An 18,923-nucleotide genomic window follows, 5' to 3' on the forward strand; every position below is an offset into this window, starting at 1 on the left:
AACTAGCCGCAGCGGATCACAATTTGCTCGTTATCAACAGTTCCATCTTATAGATTATCTCGCAGATTATAAATACTAACTAAAATAATTTAAAACGCGGGTATTTTAAACAAAAGACGACTAGCCATTTAATGCTTCATATTCTTTTATTTTTAATAACTTGTTTTCAATACACACATAATTGAAAACACTTCCATATATTTTGAATAGAGCTAATACTCTCTATAATTGGAGTACTCAGCAGAGCCATTAATAGTCAATTTAAGGACTTTGTGGAAGAATAAACTGAATCGCAAGGCATATTCACCAGTTTCGAATGGAAAACGTACACGGAACTTATCCAGATCCCACGTTAAATTGTCACAGAAAAGTGTTTCATTTGGCTAAAAATAAAAGTAAAATCTTAAATATTTTTTTGACAGAAAAGTTTAAAAATATGAAACTACCTTAAGGGGACACGAATAATTGGAGTTTAAGTATGGTTTTACGAGAGAAAAAGCAATGTTCATAATCGGGTTGTTGCGTTTCACCAAGAAATCACACATATCAACCGAAATATCATACAAAAATGGACGCCATCCATTGGCTCTTTTCAATATTTCCACTCTCATCTGTTTCAAATAAAGTTATTACGTAAGAAAGCCAGTTTTTTATATTATTTAACATACCATTACTTTGTCTACGACAGATATCTGCTTATAATGCATAGTGATTGAATTTACTGTTCTACTTATGGCTTTTAGCTTGCAAATCGTAAATTCTCCATAGTCCTTGTCATACAAAGTACAGTAAAGACTTTTGAACTTGCACTCGACTCCAAAAATCAAAATTAAAAGTAGCAAAAAATGTATGATTCTTGCCATGGTTTCAAACCAATTTTGAATTGAATGATAGGATGCAGCCCATTTTATAAAAAGCTGAAATAGGAAACGGTTGATTGAACATTAGATCATTATGTCTGTTCATTTGACAATTTTTGTGTTTAAATATGCATGTATATTGAAAAATTATCTAATTTCAAGTGACTAATGTTTGTGATTTCAACTAAGAAAGATATTTGCTTTTCCTAAAAGTTTTATGGTAGCTATTCAAATATTTATTTTAGCGTAGCTCATTTAAGGGATTCATTTAATATTGGAGATATTTTTTATAAAATTACAAATCAAAGTAACCGTTACAAATAATTTTACTAAAAATTTAAATACTTCGCATTACTGGCGTTTGGCCAAAAGTAACGTTTTTATTACTGGCATGGCCTGGTCACTCTAAACTTATCTGCGAATTGTTTTTCGCCCAAATTATCATCCGACAAAATTCTACAAACAAAAGGCACAAAGGCAGACAAGAGATAAGTGCCCGCAGACAGATCCGAATACTCAACGCAATGGCAACGGCAGCGCGACCCCCATCACTGCGACTGGGGCAGCAGGACCTCAAATGTCGCACTGGGTGCGGATTCTACGGAACTCCCCAGAATGATGGTCTCTGCTCGATGTGCTTCCGCGAGAAATTCAATGATAAGCAGCGGAAGTTGAAGCGTAAGTCCCCTTTCGGTTAAACCCTTGGTTCGAGTCTCAGTCATGAAATGGTATTTTACAGTGAAGGAACGTGAAGCGGGACTTACACCCGGAGCTTCATCTTCGGGCGCTGCGAGCGGGTCCGTGGAGCGCAGATCGCCACAACATGGGCATGGCCGGATGGAGCCACCAAAAAAACAGGCGGACAAGGATTCAGAGAACTCTGGCACGCTACATAAGAAAAAGTTCACAGCCGTGTTGCAGAAAACCCTTCAGGCAGGAGCTCAAAAAAGTAAAACAGTCACTACTGCAGTCCAAAAATAATAATTTTTTTTAAAATGTGAAATTTTTTAGTTACTCAACAGCGAGGCTATGTCCCCGATCCCACGGAGAATCAGTTTTTGCTACAGTTACGGCAGCTACGTATTCCAGACGATGGTAAACGAAAGCTCAAGTTGGAAATCCAGCGACTGGACGGGGATATTCGAAAATATATGAATGGACATGGTAGCAAAAACATTGATGAACTTTCGGATGCCGTGCAGAATGCCTACACGAAGGTCTCTGATATCGTCCACAACGATCCGAGCTTCGAAATTGCCACCAACGAAGACCGCGATAGTGCCATAGACTTCTTTGAAAAGGTTGTCATGACGCAGAACCATAAGTGAGTCATCTAGCTTGCAAGACGCTAATGTCAACAGCATTTATCTCTAAGGCGGGAAACTCTTTTTACAGATTTCTCTTTAGTCCGTACTTCACTTCGGATGAGGACAGCGACGTAAAAGTTCAGAAGAGAATACGGCAGCTAAGCTGGATAACAGCCAAGCATTTGGACTGCAGCATTGATGAAGTCAACTCGGAGGCCAGGGACCTAGTTTACAATGCCATTTCGGAACTTGTTGGCATCGACTCGTATTATTCCCCTCAAGAGAAACTCCAGTGCACGGTTCGCTGTTGCAGGCACATCTTCGAGCTCCTCAAAAGAGCCACTGGTGGTCCAGCCAGTGCGGATGACTTCCTGCCTGCCTTGATTTTTGTGGTGCTGAAAGCGAATCCTGTGCGTCTCCACAGCAACATCAATTTTGTAACTCGTTTTACGAATGCATCGCGGGTGATGAGTGGCGAGGGCGGTTATTATTTCACCAATCTTTGCTCTGCCATAGCCTTCATCGAAAACTTGAACGGAGAGAGTCTGGGAATTAGTAGCGAGGAGTTCGAGGCTCTGATGTCAGGACAGCAGTCGTATAGTACTCCATGGGAAAGCGCTCTGTTGGCTTGCGAAAGCTTGCATTTGATTTCCGAAAACATGAAGCGCATGGAGGAGCTGCAGAAGAAGAACACCTTGATTAGTTCTGGCTTAACTGCTTTTGAGAAGGAGCTCATTGAGTTCCAAAGGGAAGTAACCGAAAGAGTGGACACAGTAATTGCCAAGGCACCTCTTACTCTGCTACCCATCAAGACACCGGCTTTTCTCATTGGCCAGGCAAGGGCCCAGCTTCAAACCGATCCCGATACAGGACATTACTTGGAGAATGTTGTTGGCGAGTGTACCCTGACATCCCAATCTATAATTGCTGGGAACGACGCTTTAAAATCTACAATAGTCACCGAAGAGTCCGGGCTTTCGCTTAAGGACACCAGTATTGGGTCTGTGGGTCGTTTGTCTCCTTTGCAGCAGAATGTTCAGCCACCGGATAACCTCTTCGCTTCACCCATTTTCAATTATGCTGCTTTTGATGCCGTTTCGATGCTGGAGGAGCGTTCATCTGAGGGAACGGCCGATGTGGTCATGCTCGGAACTGATTTTCAGGGGGGACTGACCAACATAAACTACGATTTCGATTTGTCAGATCAAAGTGGCGAAAACAGCACAGCAGATGAAGCAAAGCTGAATCTCGATGAATTCGATCCATTAGTGCAAAAGAGCGCCCCCAACAGGAAACCACCAACTGCTCTCCCAGATACAAGCCTGCTGGACAGCACCATGGACAGTTTAATAGACAGCGAGGTTCCTGGAACATCGGTACTCCTTCCGTCGCCATTGAAGCCCGAGGTGGCTAATTATCGGGGCTTTTCGAATTTTGATATTCCCAGCATCTCCTGCAATACAGGGGATTTTAGTTCCCTGGGCCACGATGGCGTCCCGCCACCAAAGTAATTGAGATTGGGAGAGTTCCAAAACCTCCGCCTGATGCCTCCCTGCACGTACAAGAATGTAAATAGCAATAAACTATATATTGTAGTTAGCCCCGACGCTTCAATCCAATACATTGCACATATTTATTTGTATGATATTTATATAGCTTTAAAGAAAGGACGTTTAATAAAAGCAAATTAAAATCGAAGAATATGTTTTAAAATTCAAAATTGCTCAGTTTGCCTAGAGAATCTCTAGTAGAGGTAGATTAAAAATAAAAATTCATAGATTGGGCTGAGAATCTGTCGTCTGTGTTGGGATTCCCACTGTCATAATGAAATTTTCAAGATAATATTCAAAAGAATAATAAATAAATTGGTGGATGAGGATTATTGTAATCTGTGGATTTAAAAATTATATTTCGTAAAGCAAAGAGTGTTCTATCTTCCATAGTATAAGCCTTATCTTTAAAAAAAAAAATATATAGAATAAATGGCTCAATAAAATAATCAAGGAAATAGATCATTTAAAACATTATAATCTGCTTACTTGGAAATTAAATTTAATAAAGTAAAGAATAAATAAATACATTTTAAAATAAATCTTTCTCAACTCGAACCAACAAATAATACACAGAATCTTTTTAATGTAAAGTATCTTTTGGATAAATTTAAATATATAAGTTCAAAAATATCTTGTAGATAAAAAAATAGCCTTTTCAACCCCATTTTTTAAATTTAAAAGTAAAGTGAATTTGAATAAGGAATAGAACTAAATATATCGGTTTATTCGATAGTTTTTAAAAATCCCGCCCGCTTTGAACTTCAAAATTTGAACTTCCTGTCAGTTCTCAGTTTCCAGCCCTGCTTCAGTCACACGAGATTCATTCGCCCGATTGGATGGTGGATGAGAGAGTCCATCAATTTATTCTCAGTCTGCCACTCGAACTGAACGGACGCCCACAGCGGAATGTCTAAAACCGGAATGAAGACCGCAGCTGTGCTGCTACTTGTTGTGGCGGCGATAAATGGGGCGATTGCCTCCAGCATTCACGGCTCCGATGAGCCCCATCCGTTTGAGCACGATTCCCTCCACGGCAAACACTTTGATGGCGGGGAGCACAACGCCCATTTCGATCACGAAGCCTTCCTGGGTCCGGATGAGTCCAAGAAATTTGACAACCTGACGCCGGAGGAGAGCAAGCGACGCTTGGGAGTCATAGTGGATCGCATTGATGAGGACAAAGATGGTTTCATCACCCAGGCGGAGCTGAAGAACTGGATTTCCTACACCCAAAGGCGGTACATCGATGAGGATGTTGGCCGGGTGTGGAGGCAGCACAACCCGGAAAACAACGCCAGCATCAGTTGGGAGACATACCGGAAGAAGGTTTACGGTTTCATGGACGACCTGGATCAGAATGAGATAGAACAGGAGGAGAATGGTGAGTGCCCTCCAGATTTTTTGGAGAAACCATCAATCTAACCATATTTCAAAATTGTCAGGTATTAGCTACAAAAGCCTGTTGAAGCGCGATCGTAATCGCTGGGCCGTGGCCGATCAGGATTTGGACGACAATCTGACCCGGGAAGAGTTCACTGCCTTTTTGCACCCCGAAGACCATCCCTCAATGAAGAACCTGGTACTCAAGGAGACTATTGAAGACCTGGACAAGGACAACGATGGCCAAATTTCCGTCGACGAGTATATCGGTGACATGTACCGGGCGGCGGAAGAGGATGAGGAGGAGCCGGAGTGGGTGGCCAATGAGCGCGAGGCCTTCACCAAGCACCGCGACCTGGACAACGATGGTTATCTCAACGATGAGGAGGTGAGGCTGTGGATTTCACCCAACGACTTCGATCACGCCGAAAGCGAGGCAAAGCACCTGATCTTCGAGGCCGATGTGGACCATGATGAGCAGTTGACCAAGGATGAAATCCTGGACAAGTACGATGTATTCGTTGGATCCCAGGCCACCGATTTTGGCGAAGCTCTTGCCCGCCACGACGAGTTCTAATTGAGCCTGGATAGCCTGAGCCCCTTATCCTGAGATTAAGATTGATCCTAAGAATCTCCCCTACTTCGAATGCCAAATAATTTGTAAAATTTCCTTAGATCTTAAGATGATTTAAAAGTGCATTATAAACGGACTTAAACGAAGGGCTGTTATGGTCATTCTGTGACACCCTCGACTAATTGATTTGATATGATTTGTTTAATTGAAAGGCGTCCACGTCAGCTCTTTGAACATCAATGGCCACGTCACTGGAGTAGACATGCATACCCACATGTACACACACATGCCATCCGACACTTGACCCCTTGCCTTTCCCCCCCCAGACATCTCCCCAGATACGGGGCATTTGCCTGTGTAACATATAAACATAAATGATTTTCGCTGTAGTCCGATTCATTTCCAGCTGCGAGAACATTCCGAGATCCATACACCAACAGGCACAACCGAAAATGAGAGCAAGTCAACTGAAAGAAATTTAGTTTTTAAGATTTATAGAGAGTAGGACTATATTTTAAAAGGAAATCATATTTTTCTCAGTGTGTAATAGGAAATGAGAGGCCGAGGGAATCGGTTACTTTTTTGTCAAGCTGATTTGATTATTTTCGGTTCTCGACTTTCGCCGAGATAAGCAAATAATACGTTTTTGGGCGTTGATAATTCCATACCTCTATAGGGCCACAGTGAACCCTCGCTTCGAGTGATGTCAGCCATTGACATTTCTCGTAGCAGATAAACTATTTCCAGAATCCAGGCCCAGGCCCATATGTGGGCATGTGTATGACGAGATCTTGGAGCGGAAAATACTGCCTATAGAGATTCAGATAAACCATGGATGAATGGCTGAGCATAAAACAAGTTTTAGGTTCTCTTCTTATAGTTCTTATTTATGTTTACATATGAATATTTTAAGCAAGAATGTTATGCCATTAATTAATAATTTTGCCAAAGGGCATAAATCAAAAGGTCATAGCTATTAGCTAGACTTAAATTTTCTTTTAAAATATTATAAAAAATGCAAAAAAATATTAATTTTTTCAGTATGCTTTATTAATTTCCATTGAAATAGACACATTTATATAATTATCTTGGTTTCGTTCTTATTTTTGTTGCTGTTGGTTTTCTCATTTCGAATACAAAGTTTTAAAATACAAAGTATTCAAAGTTGCTCAGTTTGATGCCTTTAATTTCAGTACATAGTATACGAAGGACTTTTCATCTTATACATACGTGTATATATATATATATATTGATAGTTCCTGGATCTAGCAAAAGTTTAAAAAGTCATACCTGCTCGCCGTCTTTACGATATCCGCTCGATCAAGCTCCTACATCCAAACAACATCTAAATACAATTATGTAATAATGTAAGTGTAATTGCAATGGAACGTTTACTTTACTGACTCAATATCCTGATCCCCGCCAGAGGATCTACAAATCAACAGGCGACATCTATGCTTTATGCTCTTTATGCGGCTATTCTTCATCATCTTTCTCTCTCAACTTTCCTTCTATATTTTTTTATGTTTTTCTTTTGTATTGGATTTTTTTTTATGATTTTTTTTTTGTTTTTTTGGTTTTACCTCAGTTTTACAACATTAATTTTAATTACAAAATGTTATTAAATAATACAAAATACAGTTAGAGTTTACAGTTATAGATCTCCCATTGGGCTTTCCATTTTTACCTAGAACGCGGACATCGCGCGACAACTTTTAGTTCAAATTAATGCACATGGAAACAAAATCGGATTATGAATTATATAGAAACACACATGAAACGAACTCGGAAACGAAAGGCAAAGTAAAGCAAGAGTTTTTCAAATGGATGGATGGTAAAAATCCAACCGGAAATTAGTGGCAAAATGTAACAAAGAAACTACGAATCAGCCAGATAGGATCGGATTAACTCGGATCTGATCACATTCTGGCCAAACGCTTAGGTTACATAATTGTTTATCGTTAATAATATTACGTTTAAATAGAATCCAGCGGGAGGATCTGCTTTATTATCTCTTTTAGAGCAGGACGCACTTGCGCTTGGACTTGGGCTGTAGAACGGGGCACAAAACGGACCGAATGGCCTCGTCAAACACCGTCTTTAGGCCCTTCTGCGTCAGCGCCGAGCACTCCAAATACTTCACCGCCCCAATCTCCTTGGCCATGGCCAAGCCCTGGGGATAGGTGATGGGTGCCAGCTTCTTGTCTCGCAGCTTTTCGATCGTGTTCTTGTCGTCGCGCAAATCCAATTTGGTGCCAACCAGGATGATCGGTGTGCTGGGGCAGTGGTGACGCACCTCCGGATACCATTTGGCGCGTACGTTCTCAAACGATGCCGGGTTGACCAGCGAGAAGCAGATAAGGAAGACATCCGTTTGGGGATACGATAGCGGACGCAGACGATCGTAATCCTCCTGTCCGGCTGTATCCCAGAGGCCCAGGTTGATGGGCTTAGCGTCGACCATCACGTTGGCAGAGTAATTGTCGAAGACGGTGGGTATATACTCTCCCGGAAAGGCATTGGTCGTGTAGCTGATCAGCAGGCACGTCTTTCCCACGGCTCCGTCACCCACAACGACGCACTTGATCGCCTGCATGGTGTTTGCCTAGTTTTTAGTGATAGAGTAGAGTGCTTTGTGTGTGAGATTGGTGATTGTGCGGTAGCAACGGTGCGGGGGGTTGTGCGGGTGCTGCCTTTGCTGGCTGGTTGGCAGTAGTCGGTACTTTTTGGGCGGAGCGGTGTCCTCTTGTTATCCCTGTCCAACCCGAACGCTATCCAAGTGCCTTATTGTCTTCGCGACGCCTGCAGATCGCGCCTCTCGCTCCGGCCACTTTTAATCGCGTTTTGTGCGTTAAATTCCACGATTTTTTCAGCAAAATTGTCAATTTTCTGTGTACTGACTTTGCTCTAGGGTTGTTGATTGACTTTTTAGTGTGGCCAAGAGTCGTGTCTATCTTACTCTTTTACCATCTTTAGCGAGTATCGATATCCCCGGTTATTATTTGAAATCATAAAAAATAAATACAATTACTCACCTTATTCTTATTAAAAATAATTAATATAAAAATAAAATAAATTAAATACTTTTTAAAGGAATGGGAAGATGTCGTCAATATTTATAAATAAATCGATTTATATTGATAATCTTGTCCCTCCAGACCTGGTCACACTGCTGGCGACCAATAACAATTTCGAAAACTACTTTATATCTGTCCATAAAAACTACAGCTAACATTTTTCCATAAACCAGCCATCATGTCTGACGTGTATATCGTGTCCGCTGCCCGAACGCCCATAGGTACACTTTTTATCACCTAGTTCTGCATCAAAGATATCCGAAATTTCAATTGGTAACTTTCTCTTTCTGTTTGCCCAATCAACAGGTAGCTTCAATGGATCGCTTTCTAAATTAAAAGCCTCCGATCTTGGCAGTGTGGTAATACAGGAGGTGCTGCGAAGGGCCAATGTATCTGGCCAGAAGGTCAGCGAGGTTATCATGGGCCAGGTGGGTTCTTAATTTGCATAACAACTAGCTTCCCTTCAGAATACTTACATATCTTTATTTGTTATGCAAATCTTTGCCAGGCTCTCACTGCGGGTCAGGGTCAAAATACAGCTCGGCAAGCTTCACTCAAGGCGGGTCTGCCCATCCAGGTTCCAGCTTATGGAATCAATATGCTCTGTGGTTCCGGCTTGAAGTGGGTTTCCAGTAGATGCTCAAGGAACTCTGATTAACCGGTTCATTTTACTTTTTAGAACTGTTGCATTGGGCTACCAGGCCATTAGATCCGGCGATGCCACGATTGTGGTGGCTGGTGGTCAGGAGAGTATGTCACTTGCTCCTCATGTGATGCTCCTAAGACAGGGAATAAAAATGGGTCCTGGTACGCTTGTGGATTCTATGATCCACGACGGCCTGACCGATGCCATGGAGAACATTCACATGGGCATAACTGCAGAGAACCTGGTCGAGCAGTACAAAATCAGTCGGGAGGAGCAGGATGCTTACGCTGTAAAGTCACAGAACCGAGCGGAAGAGGCGCAGAAGAATGGTTTCTTTGACAAGGAGATTGTTCCAGTTGAAATCAAGGATCGCAAGGGCACTCAAATATTCAACAAGGATGAGTACATCAAGCCCGGAAGCACCGTCGAGGGTATCCAGAAGCTGAGAGCAACTTTTAAAGAGGTGTGTTTCATAAAATACTTTGAAATAGTGAAGCCCATTAACCCACTTTCTTTTGTTTATTCAGGGAGGCTCGATTACGCCCGGCAATGCGTCTGGTGTCAACGACTCAGCCGCTGCTGTGCTTCTCGCTTCGGCCGAGGAGGTGGCTAAGAATGGTTTAAAACCCCTGGCTAAGATTGTGGGCTGGACGCAGACTGGCATTGAGCCCAGGGTTATGGGTCTTGGACCAGTTACAGCTGTGGAAGCATTGGTATTTAAACATAACTCCTGGAAATGTTAAAATAATTAATTCTACCTTTTGTAAAGCTTTCTAAAATCGGCTGGAAGCGGGAAGAAGTGGATTTGTACGAGCTCAATGAAGCCTTCGCGGCCCAATCCCTGGCTGTACTCCAAGATCTGAAACTGGACGCCAGCAAAGTGAACATAAATGGTGGCGCCATTGCCCTTGGCCATCCCATTGGAGCCTCTGGGGCTCGAGTCCTGGTGACTCTGCTCTACGCCTTGGAAAGAACCGGCGGACGTCGCGGAATCGCCTCCTTGTGCATTGGCGGCGGCATGGGAATCGCCTTGGCTGTAGAGCGCATCGTCTAATTATCTTTCATTCTCATTCAATCTATTTATTGCCTTTTCCTGTTTCTCACTTAAGTCCAAAGTTGCAATTTTGTATTCCAAGTAGGCAAAATAAAACATGGAGAACATTTTTGTTTATGTTAAAATTCATAGTTTATTTTTCATAGGGAAGTACAAATTTTTCCAGAATGACGCCATATATCTATTTCCAGTTTATTTGCTTTACAATGTACGTATTTTGCATATTGCGAATTAGATTAGCGATGCGATGCATCCACAGTTTAAAATTATTTGAACATGTAGACTCTTTAATCTAAGGCATATAGGTACTTTAAATGAGTTCTTCGGTATAATGGTTAGTTAAAAATGATAAACTATTAACAAATTGGGCTAAAATATTTGTGTATAATAGATTTTTAGTAAAATTGGGATTATTTTTGTTATAAATTGTTCTAGCTTTGCTAAGAACCATGCAAAGAGTTCTATAACAGAAATAATTTATCAAAAAAACAGCTCGTGAATCATACTTTTCACTAAAACTTTTAGGGTGTACCTGAACTTTGGACATAATTGTGATAAGAAAATACTAAATTGATTTTATAATACTTAGTTAAAATAATTGTATAACTAGTTTGCGTACCAATATGCTCAGAGTTGTTCAATTTATTTCAATTATTAGCTATTTAATATCAAATTGGAGGATAGTGTTGCAGTGACTTACAACTATGACACTCCCTGTATATGCTGTCGGCAAGTCAACTCGCTAATTGAACAATCCTGAATTTTGTGTTTTTTATTGCTATTATTCAATAAAATTGTTTGTACGTTAAATTTTTAAATAGGTTCCGGCTGAAAGAAGCGTTATCGGATCAACTGCGCCACAGGTCGCAGGTCGTTTATTGTCTCCAGGAAGATGAAAGATAGCTTATAGTACATCAGATTCACCTTATCATCCTCGATTGCAGTTCTTCAAATGCAGGGTTTCCAGCTCCTTGGGCAACCGTGGACTGAATCCATACGGATTGCTGCAAATGATACGCTTTTGCGGCGAATTCTGGGCCACCTGCTCCACCGAGGGCACACACAACTGGGCGTAGCTGCTGATAAAGCTCGACCAGAGGGTGGGCGTACATTCCAGGGCGAAGTAGGAGCCCCAGAATTGTGAGTCCAGTTCGGCAGTAAAAGGATACTTACCGTCCTCGAGCAGCAGCTCCTCGGCGATCGCCACAGCATCGAAATCGCGATGTTTGACAGGCGTATAGACATCCTGAACGATGTTGTCTCCAAAGTAGAGCGCCTTGGCCTCGCATGGTTCCTTATTCAGCATACTAGCCATGGCCGCATGCAACCCATGCCAGTTGCCTTGCGAATAGACCTCGCCCGGCTTTATCACCTCGGCTTCCCAGGTCATTTCCGTTAGCTTCTCCACGTCCACCTTCATAAACGGCCTCTGGCAGGTGAAGAAACCTGGCTTCTTGGCGTACGTCACCACAAAATCAAAGTGACTCCGCCAGTCCTTTCCCAGAGCCTGAGTAGCCGTGAGATTAGCAAAGTCCACGTTGGATCCTGTTAGGAGGAATAGCTTCTTTCCCGATTTTCGCAGCTCATTCAGCCACTGGAGCACTCTTTTGTCAGTGGGCAGAACAAATCTCTGGGGCTCGGCTCGCATGCTCTTGAAGTAGAGGCTCTTGCCGTTGGCGAAGTTCTCCCGGCTAAAAATGTGCATCAGGCCTGCCTGCACATCCTGCCATACTTGGTACTCCTCCACCGGACAGGTCTTTCTTCTTTCCCTGTCGACTTGATCCACAGCTTGAGCAAACACCAAAGCACTTGGCATGTCAAAGTAATCCAGCAGGGATCGCATTTGTGTGGAGGCAGCCCCATTCCAAGTGGACAGAGGATCCTTGTAGAATGCCGTGGTGATGTCCCACTTCCGTTCGGCTCCATAGATGGCCACGATTTCTTCATCGGTGAGGAGCCGAGTGCCATGGGTGGCGCGCATGATCTCTGCCTCGTTGCTCAGCTTCAAGACATTACCTCGGGGACCGTCCAGGAACAGGCCTTTCTGCAGGAAGTCGACATCCAAGGGCTGCGCCAATAGGTCGCTTTTGTAGCCTCTCTGTTCGACAAGGAACTGCTTCAGCACATCGTATATCAATGCGGACATCTCTCGGAGATTGTAGCGTAGCAAGGTGCCGTCCAGATCGAATCCGACGATGTCGTAGTGCCCCAGGAGGAGTTCCTTGTGATAGGTGGTCATGATGGTGCTGGCGGAGTACCTTGAATTTCTGACGGCCGAGTTGTGGAAATACCTTCGTGCCTCGTGAAACGATGCTGTCGATGCTATTGCCGGCGCTGCTTTAAGCTCCCACCGCGTTGAATTTTGCGCCAATTTACGAACGTTACGTAACAGGAACCAAACATCTGATCGCCCTTGTTTGTGTACGTTTGTTTTTGTTTTCGTCGATGTGGCGAACCGAGGGAGAGGCACTGTCTTGAAGGGGACGGAGCAGCAGGAGCCAAGATGGCACACGGACGCCTTTTTGCCCAGGGCCAGCATTTTATCTTATCATCTAGCACATCTCACCTAGTACGAAATCTGTTCTAAATTTAACCGAATTTTATTATCTTTTTGTCAAGACCATTTTTTTTTTCTAACAAATTTGTTGTAAGTATGACCGTGCAACATTATGGCGTTGCCACCTCGATAAAAAAGAGAAATTTATCGATAACCGATAGCTTATACCACTCTTTGTGCCTTCACTAGCGTGCCGGAAGAAAAAGTGTTTTACTTTTCCACAATATTTTGCAAATTTTTGCATTTTAAGGCCAAAAAGTTGTGTTTCTTTGTATAGTTTGGTGGCTCTTAGGCCACACACGCTCCAACCATGTCCAACTGCATAGAAATTCCCTTGCAGGACACTGATGAGGTAATTTTTAGATGCTTTCATGGCCGGAATGGTTTTCTTATGCTTCTTTTTTTCAGGTGATCGAAGTTGATCCAGAGCAGCTTCCGGATTGTCCGGAGGTGCTGAGCATTCTCAAGCAGGAGCGAGCCCCACTGCATGTGTGGGTGAATGTTGCGGTAAGTATATTGTTTTTGTAATTGAGCTGCTATTTCACAGTCTGTAACTCACATGTGTTCTATTTGCAGCTCGCGTACTACAAGCAAAAGAAGACTGAGGATTTTGTCACCTTGCTGGAGGAGTCACGCAGCGATGAGGCAAACAAGGAATACCGAGACTCCGACAAGGACCTCATGCGCGCTCTGGACATGCTGGCTGCCCACTATGTTCAGGAGGCGTATCGCGAAAAGTCAAAGGACAAGAAGCGAGAGCTGTTCATGAAGGCCACGAATCTATACACCAGTGCCGACAAAATCATCATGTACGACCAGAGCCATCTGCTGGGCAGAGCCTACTTTTGCTTGCTGGAAGGAGACAAGATGGACCAGGCGGATGCCCAGTTCAATTTTGTGCTGAATCAGTCCCCCTCCAATATTCCTTCGCTGCTGGGAAAAGCGTGCATCGCCTTCAATCGCAAGGACTACCGCGGAGCAATGGCTTTTTACAAGAAAGCCCTGCGAACCAATCCCAATTGCCCGGCTAACGTGAGAATAGGCATGGCGCATTGTTTCCTGAAAATGGGAAATCCAGAGAAGGCCAAACTGGCCTTTGAACGCGCCCTCCAGCTGGATCAGCAATGTGTGGGCGCATTAATCGGCCTGGCCGTTCTTAAGCTCAACCAACTGGAGCCAGAGTCCAACAAACTTGGCGTCCAGATGCTTTCCAAGGCGTACACGATCGACAATGCCAATCCTATGGTGCTCAACCATCTGGCCAATCACTTTTTCTTCAAGAAGGACTACCAAAAGGTCCACCATTTGGCGCTGCACGCTTTTCACAATACTGAAAACGAGGCCATGAGAGCCGAGAGCTGCTACCAATTGGCCAGGAGCTTCCATGCCCAAAGTGACTACGATCAAGCCTTCCAATACTACTACCAGTCCACACAAATCGCGCCAGCCAACTTTGTGTTGCCCCACTACGGACTGGGACAAATGTACATCTATCGCGGTGACACCGAAAATGTAAGTGAGCGAAAGTATTGTAATGGAATCAAGTAATAAAATATTTGTATTATAGGCAGCTCAGTGCTTCGAAAAGGTGCTGAAGATCCAACCGGGAAACTACGAAACCATGAAGATTCTCGGCTCTTTGTACGCCCACTCCAACTCGCAAACCAAGCGCGACATGGCCAAAACTCACCTTAAAAAGGTCACCGAGCAGTTTCCCGAAGACATAGAGGCCTGGATAGAGCTGGCCCAGATTCTCGAGCAAAACGATCTGCAGGCCTCTTTGAATGCCTACGGCACTGCCTCGAGCATTCTCAGGGAAAAGGCCAAGTATGAGATACCCGCTGAGATTCAAAACAATGTGGCTTCGCTTCATTACCGTTTGGGTAACCTGAAAATGGCCAAGGAAACGTTGGAATCAGCGCTGAAGCATGCCACTTCAGAGATGGACAAGGACGTGAAATACTACGAGTCCATTCAAGTGACCATGAAGTACAATCTAGCCCGTCTTAACGAGGCCATGAGCAGCTACGACGTGGCTGACAAGCTATACAAGGAGATTCTCAAGGAGCATCCTAACTATATCGACTGTTATTTGAGATTGGGCTGCATGGCCAGGGACAAGGGTCTGATTTTTGTGGCTTCTGATTTCTTCAAGGATGCGCTGAACATCAATAACGACAATCCGGACGCAAGATCCTTGCTGGGCAACCTTCATTTGGCCAAAATGCAGTTTGCTCTGGGTCAGAAAAACTTTGAAACGATCCTCAAGAATCCGGCCACGTCTACTGATGCTTATTCGTTGATTGCTTTGGGAAATTTCTCACTGCAAACACTGCATCAGCCGAGTAGGGACAAGGAAAAGGAAAGGAAGCACCAGGAAAAGGCTCTAGCCATCTTCAAACAGGTGGGCATCGCAATTATATGCTTGTTCCATTTAGAAACTTATTTTTTAAATGTATTTTAAAGGTTCTTCGCAACGATCCCCGTAACATTTGGGCTACGAACGGTATTGGAGCTGTGCTGGCACACAAGGGATGTGTGATCGAGGCGCGAGATATTTTCGCCCAGGTGCGTGAAGCCACCGCAGATTTCTGCGACGTTTGGCTGAATATTGCCCACGTGTATGTGGAGCAGAAGCAGTACATCAGCGCCATTCAAATGTACGAGAACTGCATGAAGAAGTTCTACAAGCACAATAACGTGGAAGTTATGCAGTACCTGGCCAGGGCCTATCTCCGGGCTAACAAATTAGTGGAGGCCAAGGCCGTGCTGCTCAAAGCACGTCGGGTAGCTCCACAGGATACCGTCTTACTCTTCAATATTGCTGTGGTTTTGTCCCGTTTGGCGATGGCCATTCTAAAGGACGAGAAGTCCACTCTTGAAGTTGTTCTGCAGGCGGTCCACGAACTCGAATTGGCTCAAAAGTGAGTAGAAACTTGATATTACACTGCAAGATATTAATATTATTTAAATTATTCTTCAGATACTTCCAATACCTATCAGTGCATGGCGACAAGAATCGCTTCAACATCGAGGTGGCCGGCATTGAGGCAAACACCTGCCAGGATCTCCTTTCGCAGGCTCAATACCATGTCGGTCGTGCCCGTCGCATTGACGAGGAGGAGCGTTCCCTGCGTCGTAAGCAGGAGGAGGAGCGCGAGGCCTTCAAGCTTAAGGTGGCTGAGCAGCGCAAGCGACGGGAAGAGGAGGCCAAGACCTCCAGAGACCAGCTGCTGGCCAAACGTCAGGAATATGTGGAGAAGACGAAGAATCTGCTCATAATCGCCGATGCTCCAGCAGAGAAGGAGCGCAAAAAGGGAGGCGGCCGGCCAAGGAAGGACGACTACATCTCTGGCACGGACAGCGACAATGAAGGACCCCGTGATGGCGAGCGTCCAACGAAGAAGAAGAGCAAAGCCGAACGCAAGAAGGGAAGCGGCCGAAAGCGCAAGACTGAAAAGTATGAGAGCGACAGCGACGAGGAGCCGCGCTCCAGTACAAAATCAGGCAAGAAGAAGGGCACGAAGGCCAAGGTGGCCAAGGAATCTAAGGAAAAGCTGTCGGCCAAGCAGCGCCTCAAGATCGTGTCCAAGGCAGTCATCTCCACCAGTGAATCGGAGTCGGATGGAAAGCGCAGCAGGAGTAGAAGTCGTAGTCGGAGCGGCAGTGGCTCGGGCAGCGGAAGCGATCGTGGTGGAAGCCGCAAGGGTAGCAGGAGTAGAAGCCGCAGCGGCAGCCGTAGCCGCAGCAGGAGCGGAAGCAGAAGTGGAAGCGGATCGGGCAGCGGCAGTGACCGAGCTGCCAGCCGCAAACGCAGCAGGAGCAGGAGTGGCTCCGGATCTGGATCGGGAAGTGGCAGCGATACTGCAACGAAACGCAAGCGTGCCAAGAACCGCATCGAATCTGGTGGCGAATCGGAGTCGGATGGCAAGCGCAGTAAGAGTAGGAGTCGCAGTCGTAGCCGTAGCCGATCGAAATCCGGCTCTCGATCTCGTTCAAGTTCTCGCTCCAAGTCTGGTTCCCGTTCGAAATCCAAGTCGCCGTCTCGTTCCCGTTCCCGATCCCGCTCTGGCAGCCGAAGTCGATCTGGATCGCCGGAAAATTAATAAACAATGCACGAAAATTAAATTACTTTTGACTATATTTATAGTTTCTACGAGAAATGCAAAAGAATAATAAAAAACAAATTGCCACAAAAGACAATAAAGGATGTGCTACGAGTGTTTTTTATAAAAATCGATTCCCAATCCCAAACAGGAAACTCAGATCTATGAATATTTCAAATAGAGAGCAGCAAATAGGAATTTTATGAGAGTTTGGAAATGGGAAAGGATTTGATAGTCTACGCCTCACTCAAGAACAAATTTGGCTAGGATGGAAACATGGGCTTATCCCCGTCTATGCTTCTGGATCATGTCTCTGACAATTATCGCCATGGGCTGGGAGTGCCGCAGGACGAAGGCGTGGGCGATCTTCTGATCATCCAATGTGGCGTCTATCTTGGGATAGTCCTTTTTCAGCTGTTCGTAGTAGGAAACCGGAACCCAGCCGTCAGTGGTGCCGTAGTACAACTTAAGGATGTCCAAATTCTGTTCCACAATCTCCCTTTGTACGCCGCGAACCCTGGCCATTTCATCGTCGGCTAGGAAGACCACCTTTTCCGCTACCGAGGGCTTGGAGTACTTCAAGCCGGTTCCCAGAAAGTGCCGAGGAATGGAAAAAATCAGGAAATAGATCTGGATGAAAAGGAGGCGCAGCCAGACGGGCAGGGAGCTGAAGAAAGTGAAGAAAATGTATCCAAAGACGGAATATAAGGGCATGGCGATCTTTGTGAACACCCATCCATTGGGAGACTCTATCATCCGTTCAATAGTGGGGAAGAGCAGGTAGCACTTTTGAATGCGATTCCGTATCTTCTCATTCTCCAGCAGCTGCAGGATCATCCAGGCGCCAATGGAGTGGCCAATCAAGTGGATCTTCACATCGCTCGGCACATACTTTTCGATAAAGGCAATTTTGTGTCGGATCTGGCCATCCAAATTGAAGAGCTCCTCATTCCCGCTGAGCTGGGGCACCTCCCGAATACTGGCCTCTGGAGGATCATCATGACCAGCATGGCCTGTGGAAAGAATTGGTTTTAAATGAGCCTCTTGAGTTAGCTATCAACTACATACCTATCACCCAAACGGGCAGATCACCCAGCTCCTTTTGGAGAGTGCCTGCAAACTCCGTATAAAATCCGGGTAATCCGGGATTGCCTGTTATGCAAATGACAATCTCCTTCTCTGGTATCGTCTCCTCAATCCACCTGCCCCAGGTAAAGATGTGGGTGGGTATGGAGTTGATGTTGACGTAGGCCTCTTGCATGTTGGCGTGGCACAGTTTCGTTGGCGGTTTTGAAAATCAATCGCCCCAAATGATGACCCACGTCGTTTAGTGCCTTCCACACGCGATGAGCTGTCCAATTTCCCTGGCAACCGGTTTTTCCTTTGTTCAAACACAGTGTCCCGATGGCTTGGGGAATTTTCAAATCCGCTGGGATTGCGCGCAATATCCAGTGTTGATAGTTTTGATAAAAAAAATGAACTGTTATGCCTTCGGTTTTACTTTCGAGCCAAGTTGAACAAAGGTCGGAAGTTCAGCGGTTCGGCGACAACAACAGTTTCGCACAACACCTGATAGGAAAACAGTGCCAGAGCTGCCAACCTGCTTAAAAGTTAATTTTTTATTATGTTTATTAAGAAATTTAAAATTATTATGTTAAATTATTAACTGTTCTCTAATCTATTATTAATTAAAATTGTTGAAGAGATAATTTACACTTTTTGAAGTATAATTAAGACATTTTTTTTTTAATTCAATCCAAACAAAACTTATAGTTATTCCGTATGTTTGTTAATTTTATAAGCTTAAAG

The 18,923-nt window shown here is 44.4% G+C and overlaps 8 protein-coding genes across 8 annotated transcripts; 4 read left to right on the forward strand and 4 right to left on the reverse strand.

Annotated features, from left to right (window-relative positions):
* Positions 1-188: 188 nt before the first annotated feature.
* LOC123257151 lies at positions 189-918 on the reverse strand. The gene is made up of 3 exons (XM_044715019.1): positions 669-918; positions 447-611; positions 189-383 (listed from the first exon to the last, which is right to left on the reverse strand). Exons 1-3 carry the CDS (start codon positions 861-863, stop codon positions 213-215), a joined length of 531 nt encoding a protein of 176 aa, XP_044570954.1. The 5' UTR covers positions 864-918; the 3' UTR covers positions 189-212.
* Positions 919-1,173: 255 nt separating this feature from the next.
* LOC6507080 (rab5 GDP/GTP exchange factor) lies at positions 1,174-3,865 on the forward strand. Its single transcript, XM_001956667.4, has 4 exons — positions 1,174-1,538; positions 1,600-1,809; positions 1,872-2,184; positions 2,256-3,865. Exons 1-4 carry the CDS (start codon positions 1,385-1,387, stop codon positions 3,676-3,678), a joined length of 2,100 nt encoding a protein of 699 aa, XP_001956703.1. The 5' UTR covers positions 1,174-1,384; the 3' UTR covers positions 3,679-3,865.
* Positions 3,866-4,469: 604 nt separating this feature from the next.
* LOC6507082 (calumenin-B) lies at positions 4,470-5,865 on the forward strand. Its single transcript, XM_001956666.4, has 2 exons — positions 4,470-5,101; positions 5,163-5,865. Exons 1-2 carry the CDS (start codon positions 4,627-4,629, stop codon positions 5,675-5,677), a joined length of 990 nt encoding a protein of 329 aa, XP_001956702.1. The 5' UTR covers positions 4,470-4,626; the 3' UTR covers positions 5,678-5,865.
* Positions 5,866-6,702: 837 nt separating this feature from the next.
* On the reverse strand, positions 6,703-8,641 carry LOC6492943 (ras-related protein Rac1). The gene has a single exon (XM_001956665.4). The coding sequence runs from the start codon at positions 8,268-8,270 to the stop codon at positions 7,692-7,694; it is 579 nt and encodes a 192-aa protein (XP_001956701.1). The 5' UTR covers positions 8,271-8,641; the 3' UTR covers positions 6,703-7,691.
* A 173-nt stretch (positions 8,642-8,814) lies between these two features.
* LOC6507083 (acetyl-CoA acetyltransferase, cytosolic) lies at positions 8,815-10,576 on the forward strand. Its single transcript, XM_001956664.4, has 6 exons — positions 8,815-8,972; positions 9,058-9,179; positions 9,260-9,372; positions 9,431-9,860; positions 9,925-10,110; positions 10,167-10,576. Exons 1-6 carry the CDS (start codon positions 8,930-8,932, stop codon positions 10,449-10,451), a joined length of 1,179 nt encoding a protein of 392 aa, XP_001956700.1. The 5' UTR covers positions 8,815-8,929; the 3' UTR covers positions 10,452-10,576.
* Positions 10,559-13,123, reverse strand: LOC6492942 (5'-nucleotidase domain-containing protein 1). The gene has a single exon (XM_001956663.4). The coding sequence runs from the start codon at positions 12,988-12,990 to the stop codon at positions 11,380-11,382; it is 1,611 nt and encodes a 536-aa protein (XP_001956699.1). The 5' UTR covers positions 12,991-13,123; the 3' UTR covers positions 10,559-11,379.
* Positions 13,124-13,169: 46 nt separating this feature from the next.
* Positions 13,170-17,218, forward strand: LOC6507084 (RNA polymerase-associated protein CTR9 homolog). Its single transcript, XM_032454378.2, has 6 exons — positions 13,170-13,360; positions 13,417-13,515; positions 13,585-14,520; positions 14,576-15,412; positions 15,475-15,932; positions 15,992-17,218. The coding sequence occupies exons 1-6, from the start codon at positions 13,319-13,321 to the stop codon at positions 17,112-17,114; spliced, it is 3,495 nt and encodes a 1,164-aa protein (XP_032310269.1). The 5' UTR covers positions 13,170-13,318; the 3' UTR covers positions 17,115-17,218.
* LOC6492941 (lipid droplet-associated hydrolase) lies at positions 17,132-18,706 on the reverse strand. Its single transcript, XM_001956661.4, has 2 exons — positions 18,183-18,706; positions 17,132-18,127 (listed from the first exon to the last, which is right to left on the reverse strand). Exons 1-2 carry the CDS (start codon positions 18,373-18,375, stop codon positions 17,397-17,399), a joined length of 924 nt encoding a protein of 307 aa, XP_001956697.1. The 5' UTR covers positions 18,376-18,706; the 3' UTR covers positions 17,132-17,396.
* Positions 18,707-18,923: the final 217 nt, after the last annotated feature.

This window comes from Drosophila ananassae, chromosome 2R (genome assembly GCF_017639315.1).
Source record: "Drosophila ananassae strain 14024-0371.13 chromosome 2R, ASM1763931v2, whole genome shotgun sequence".
NCBI classification, from domain to species: Eukaryota; Metazoa; Arthropoda; class Insecta; order Diptera; family Drosophilidae; genus Drosophila; species Drosophila ananassae.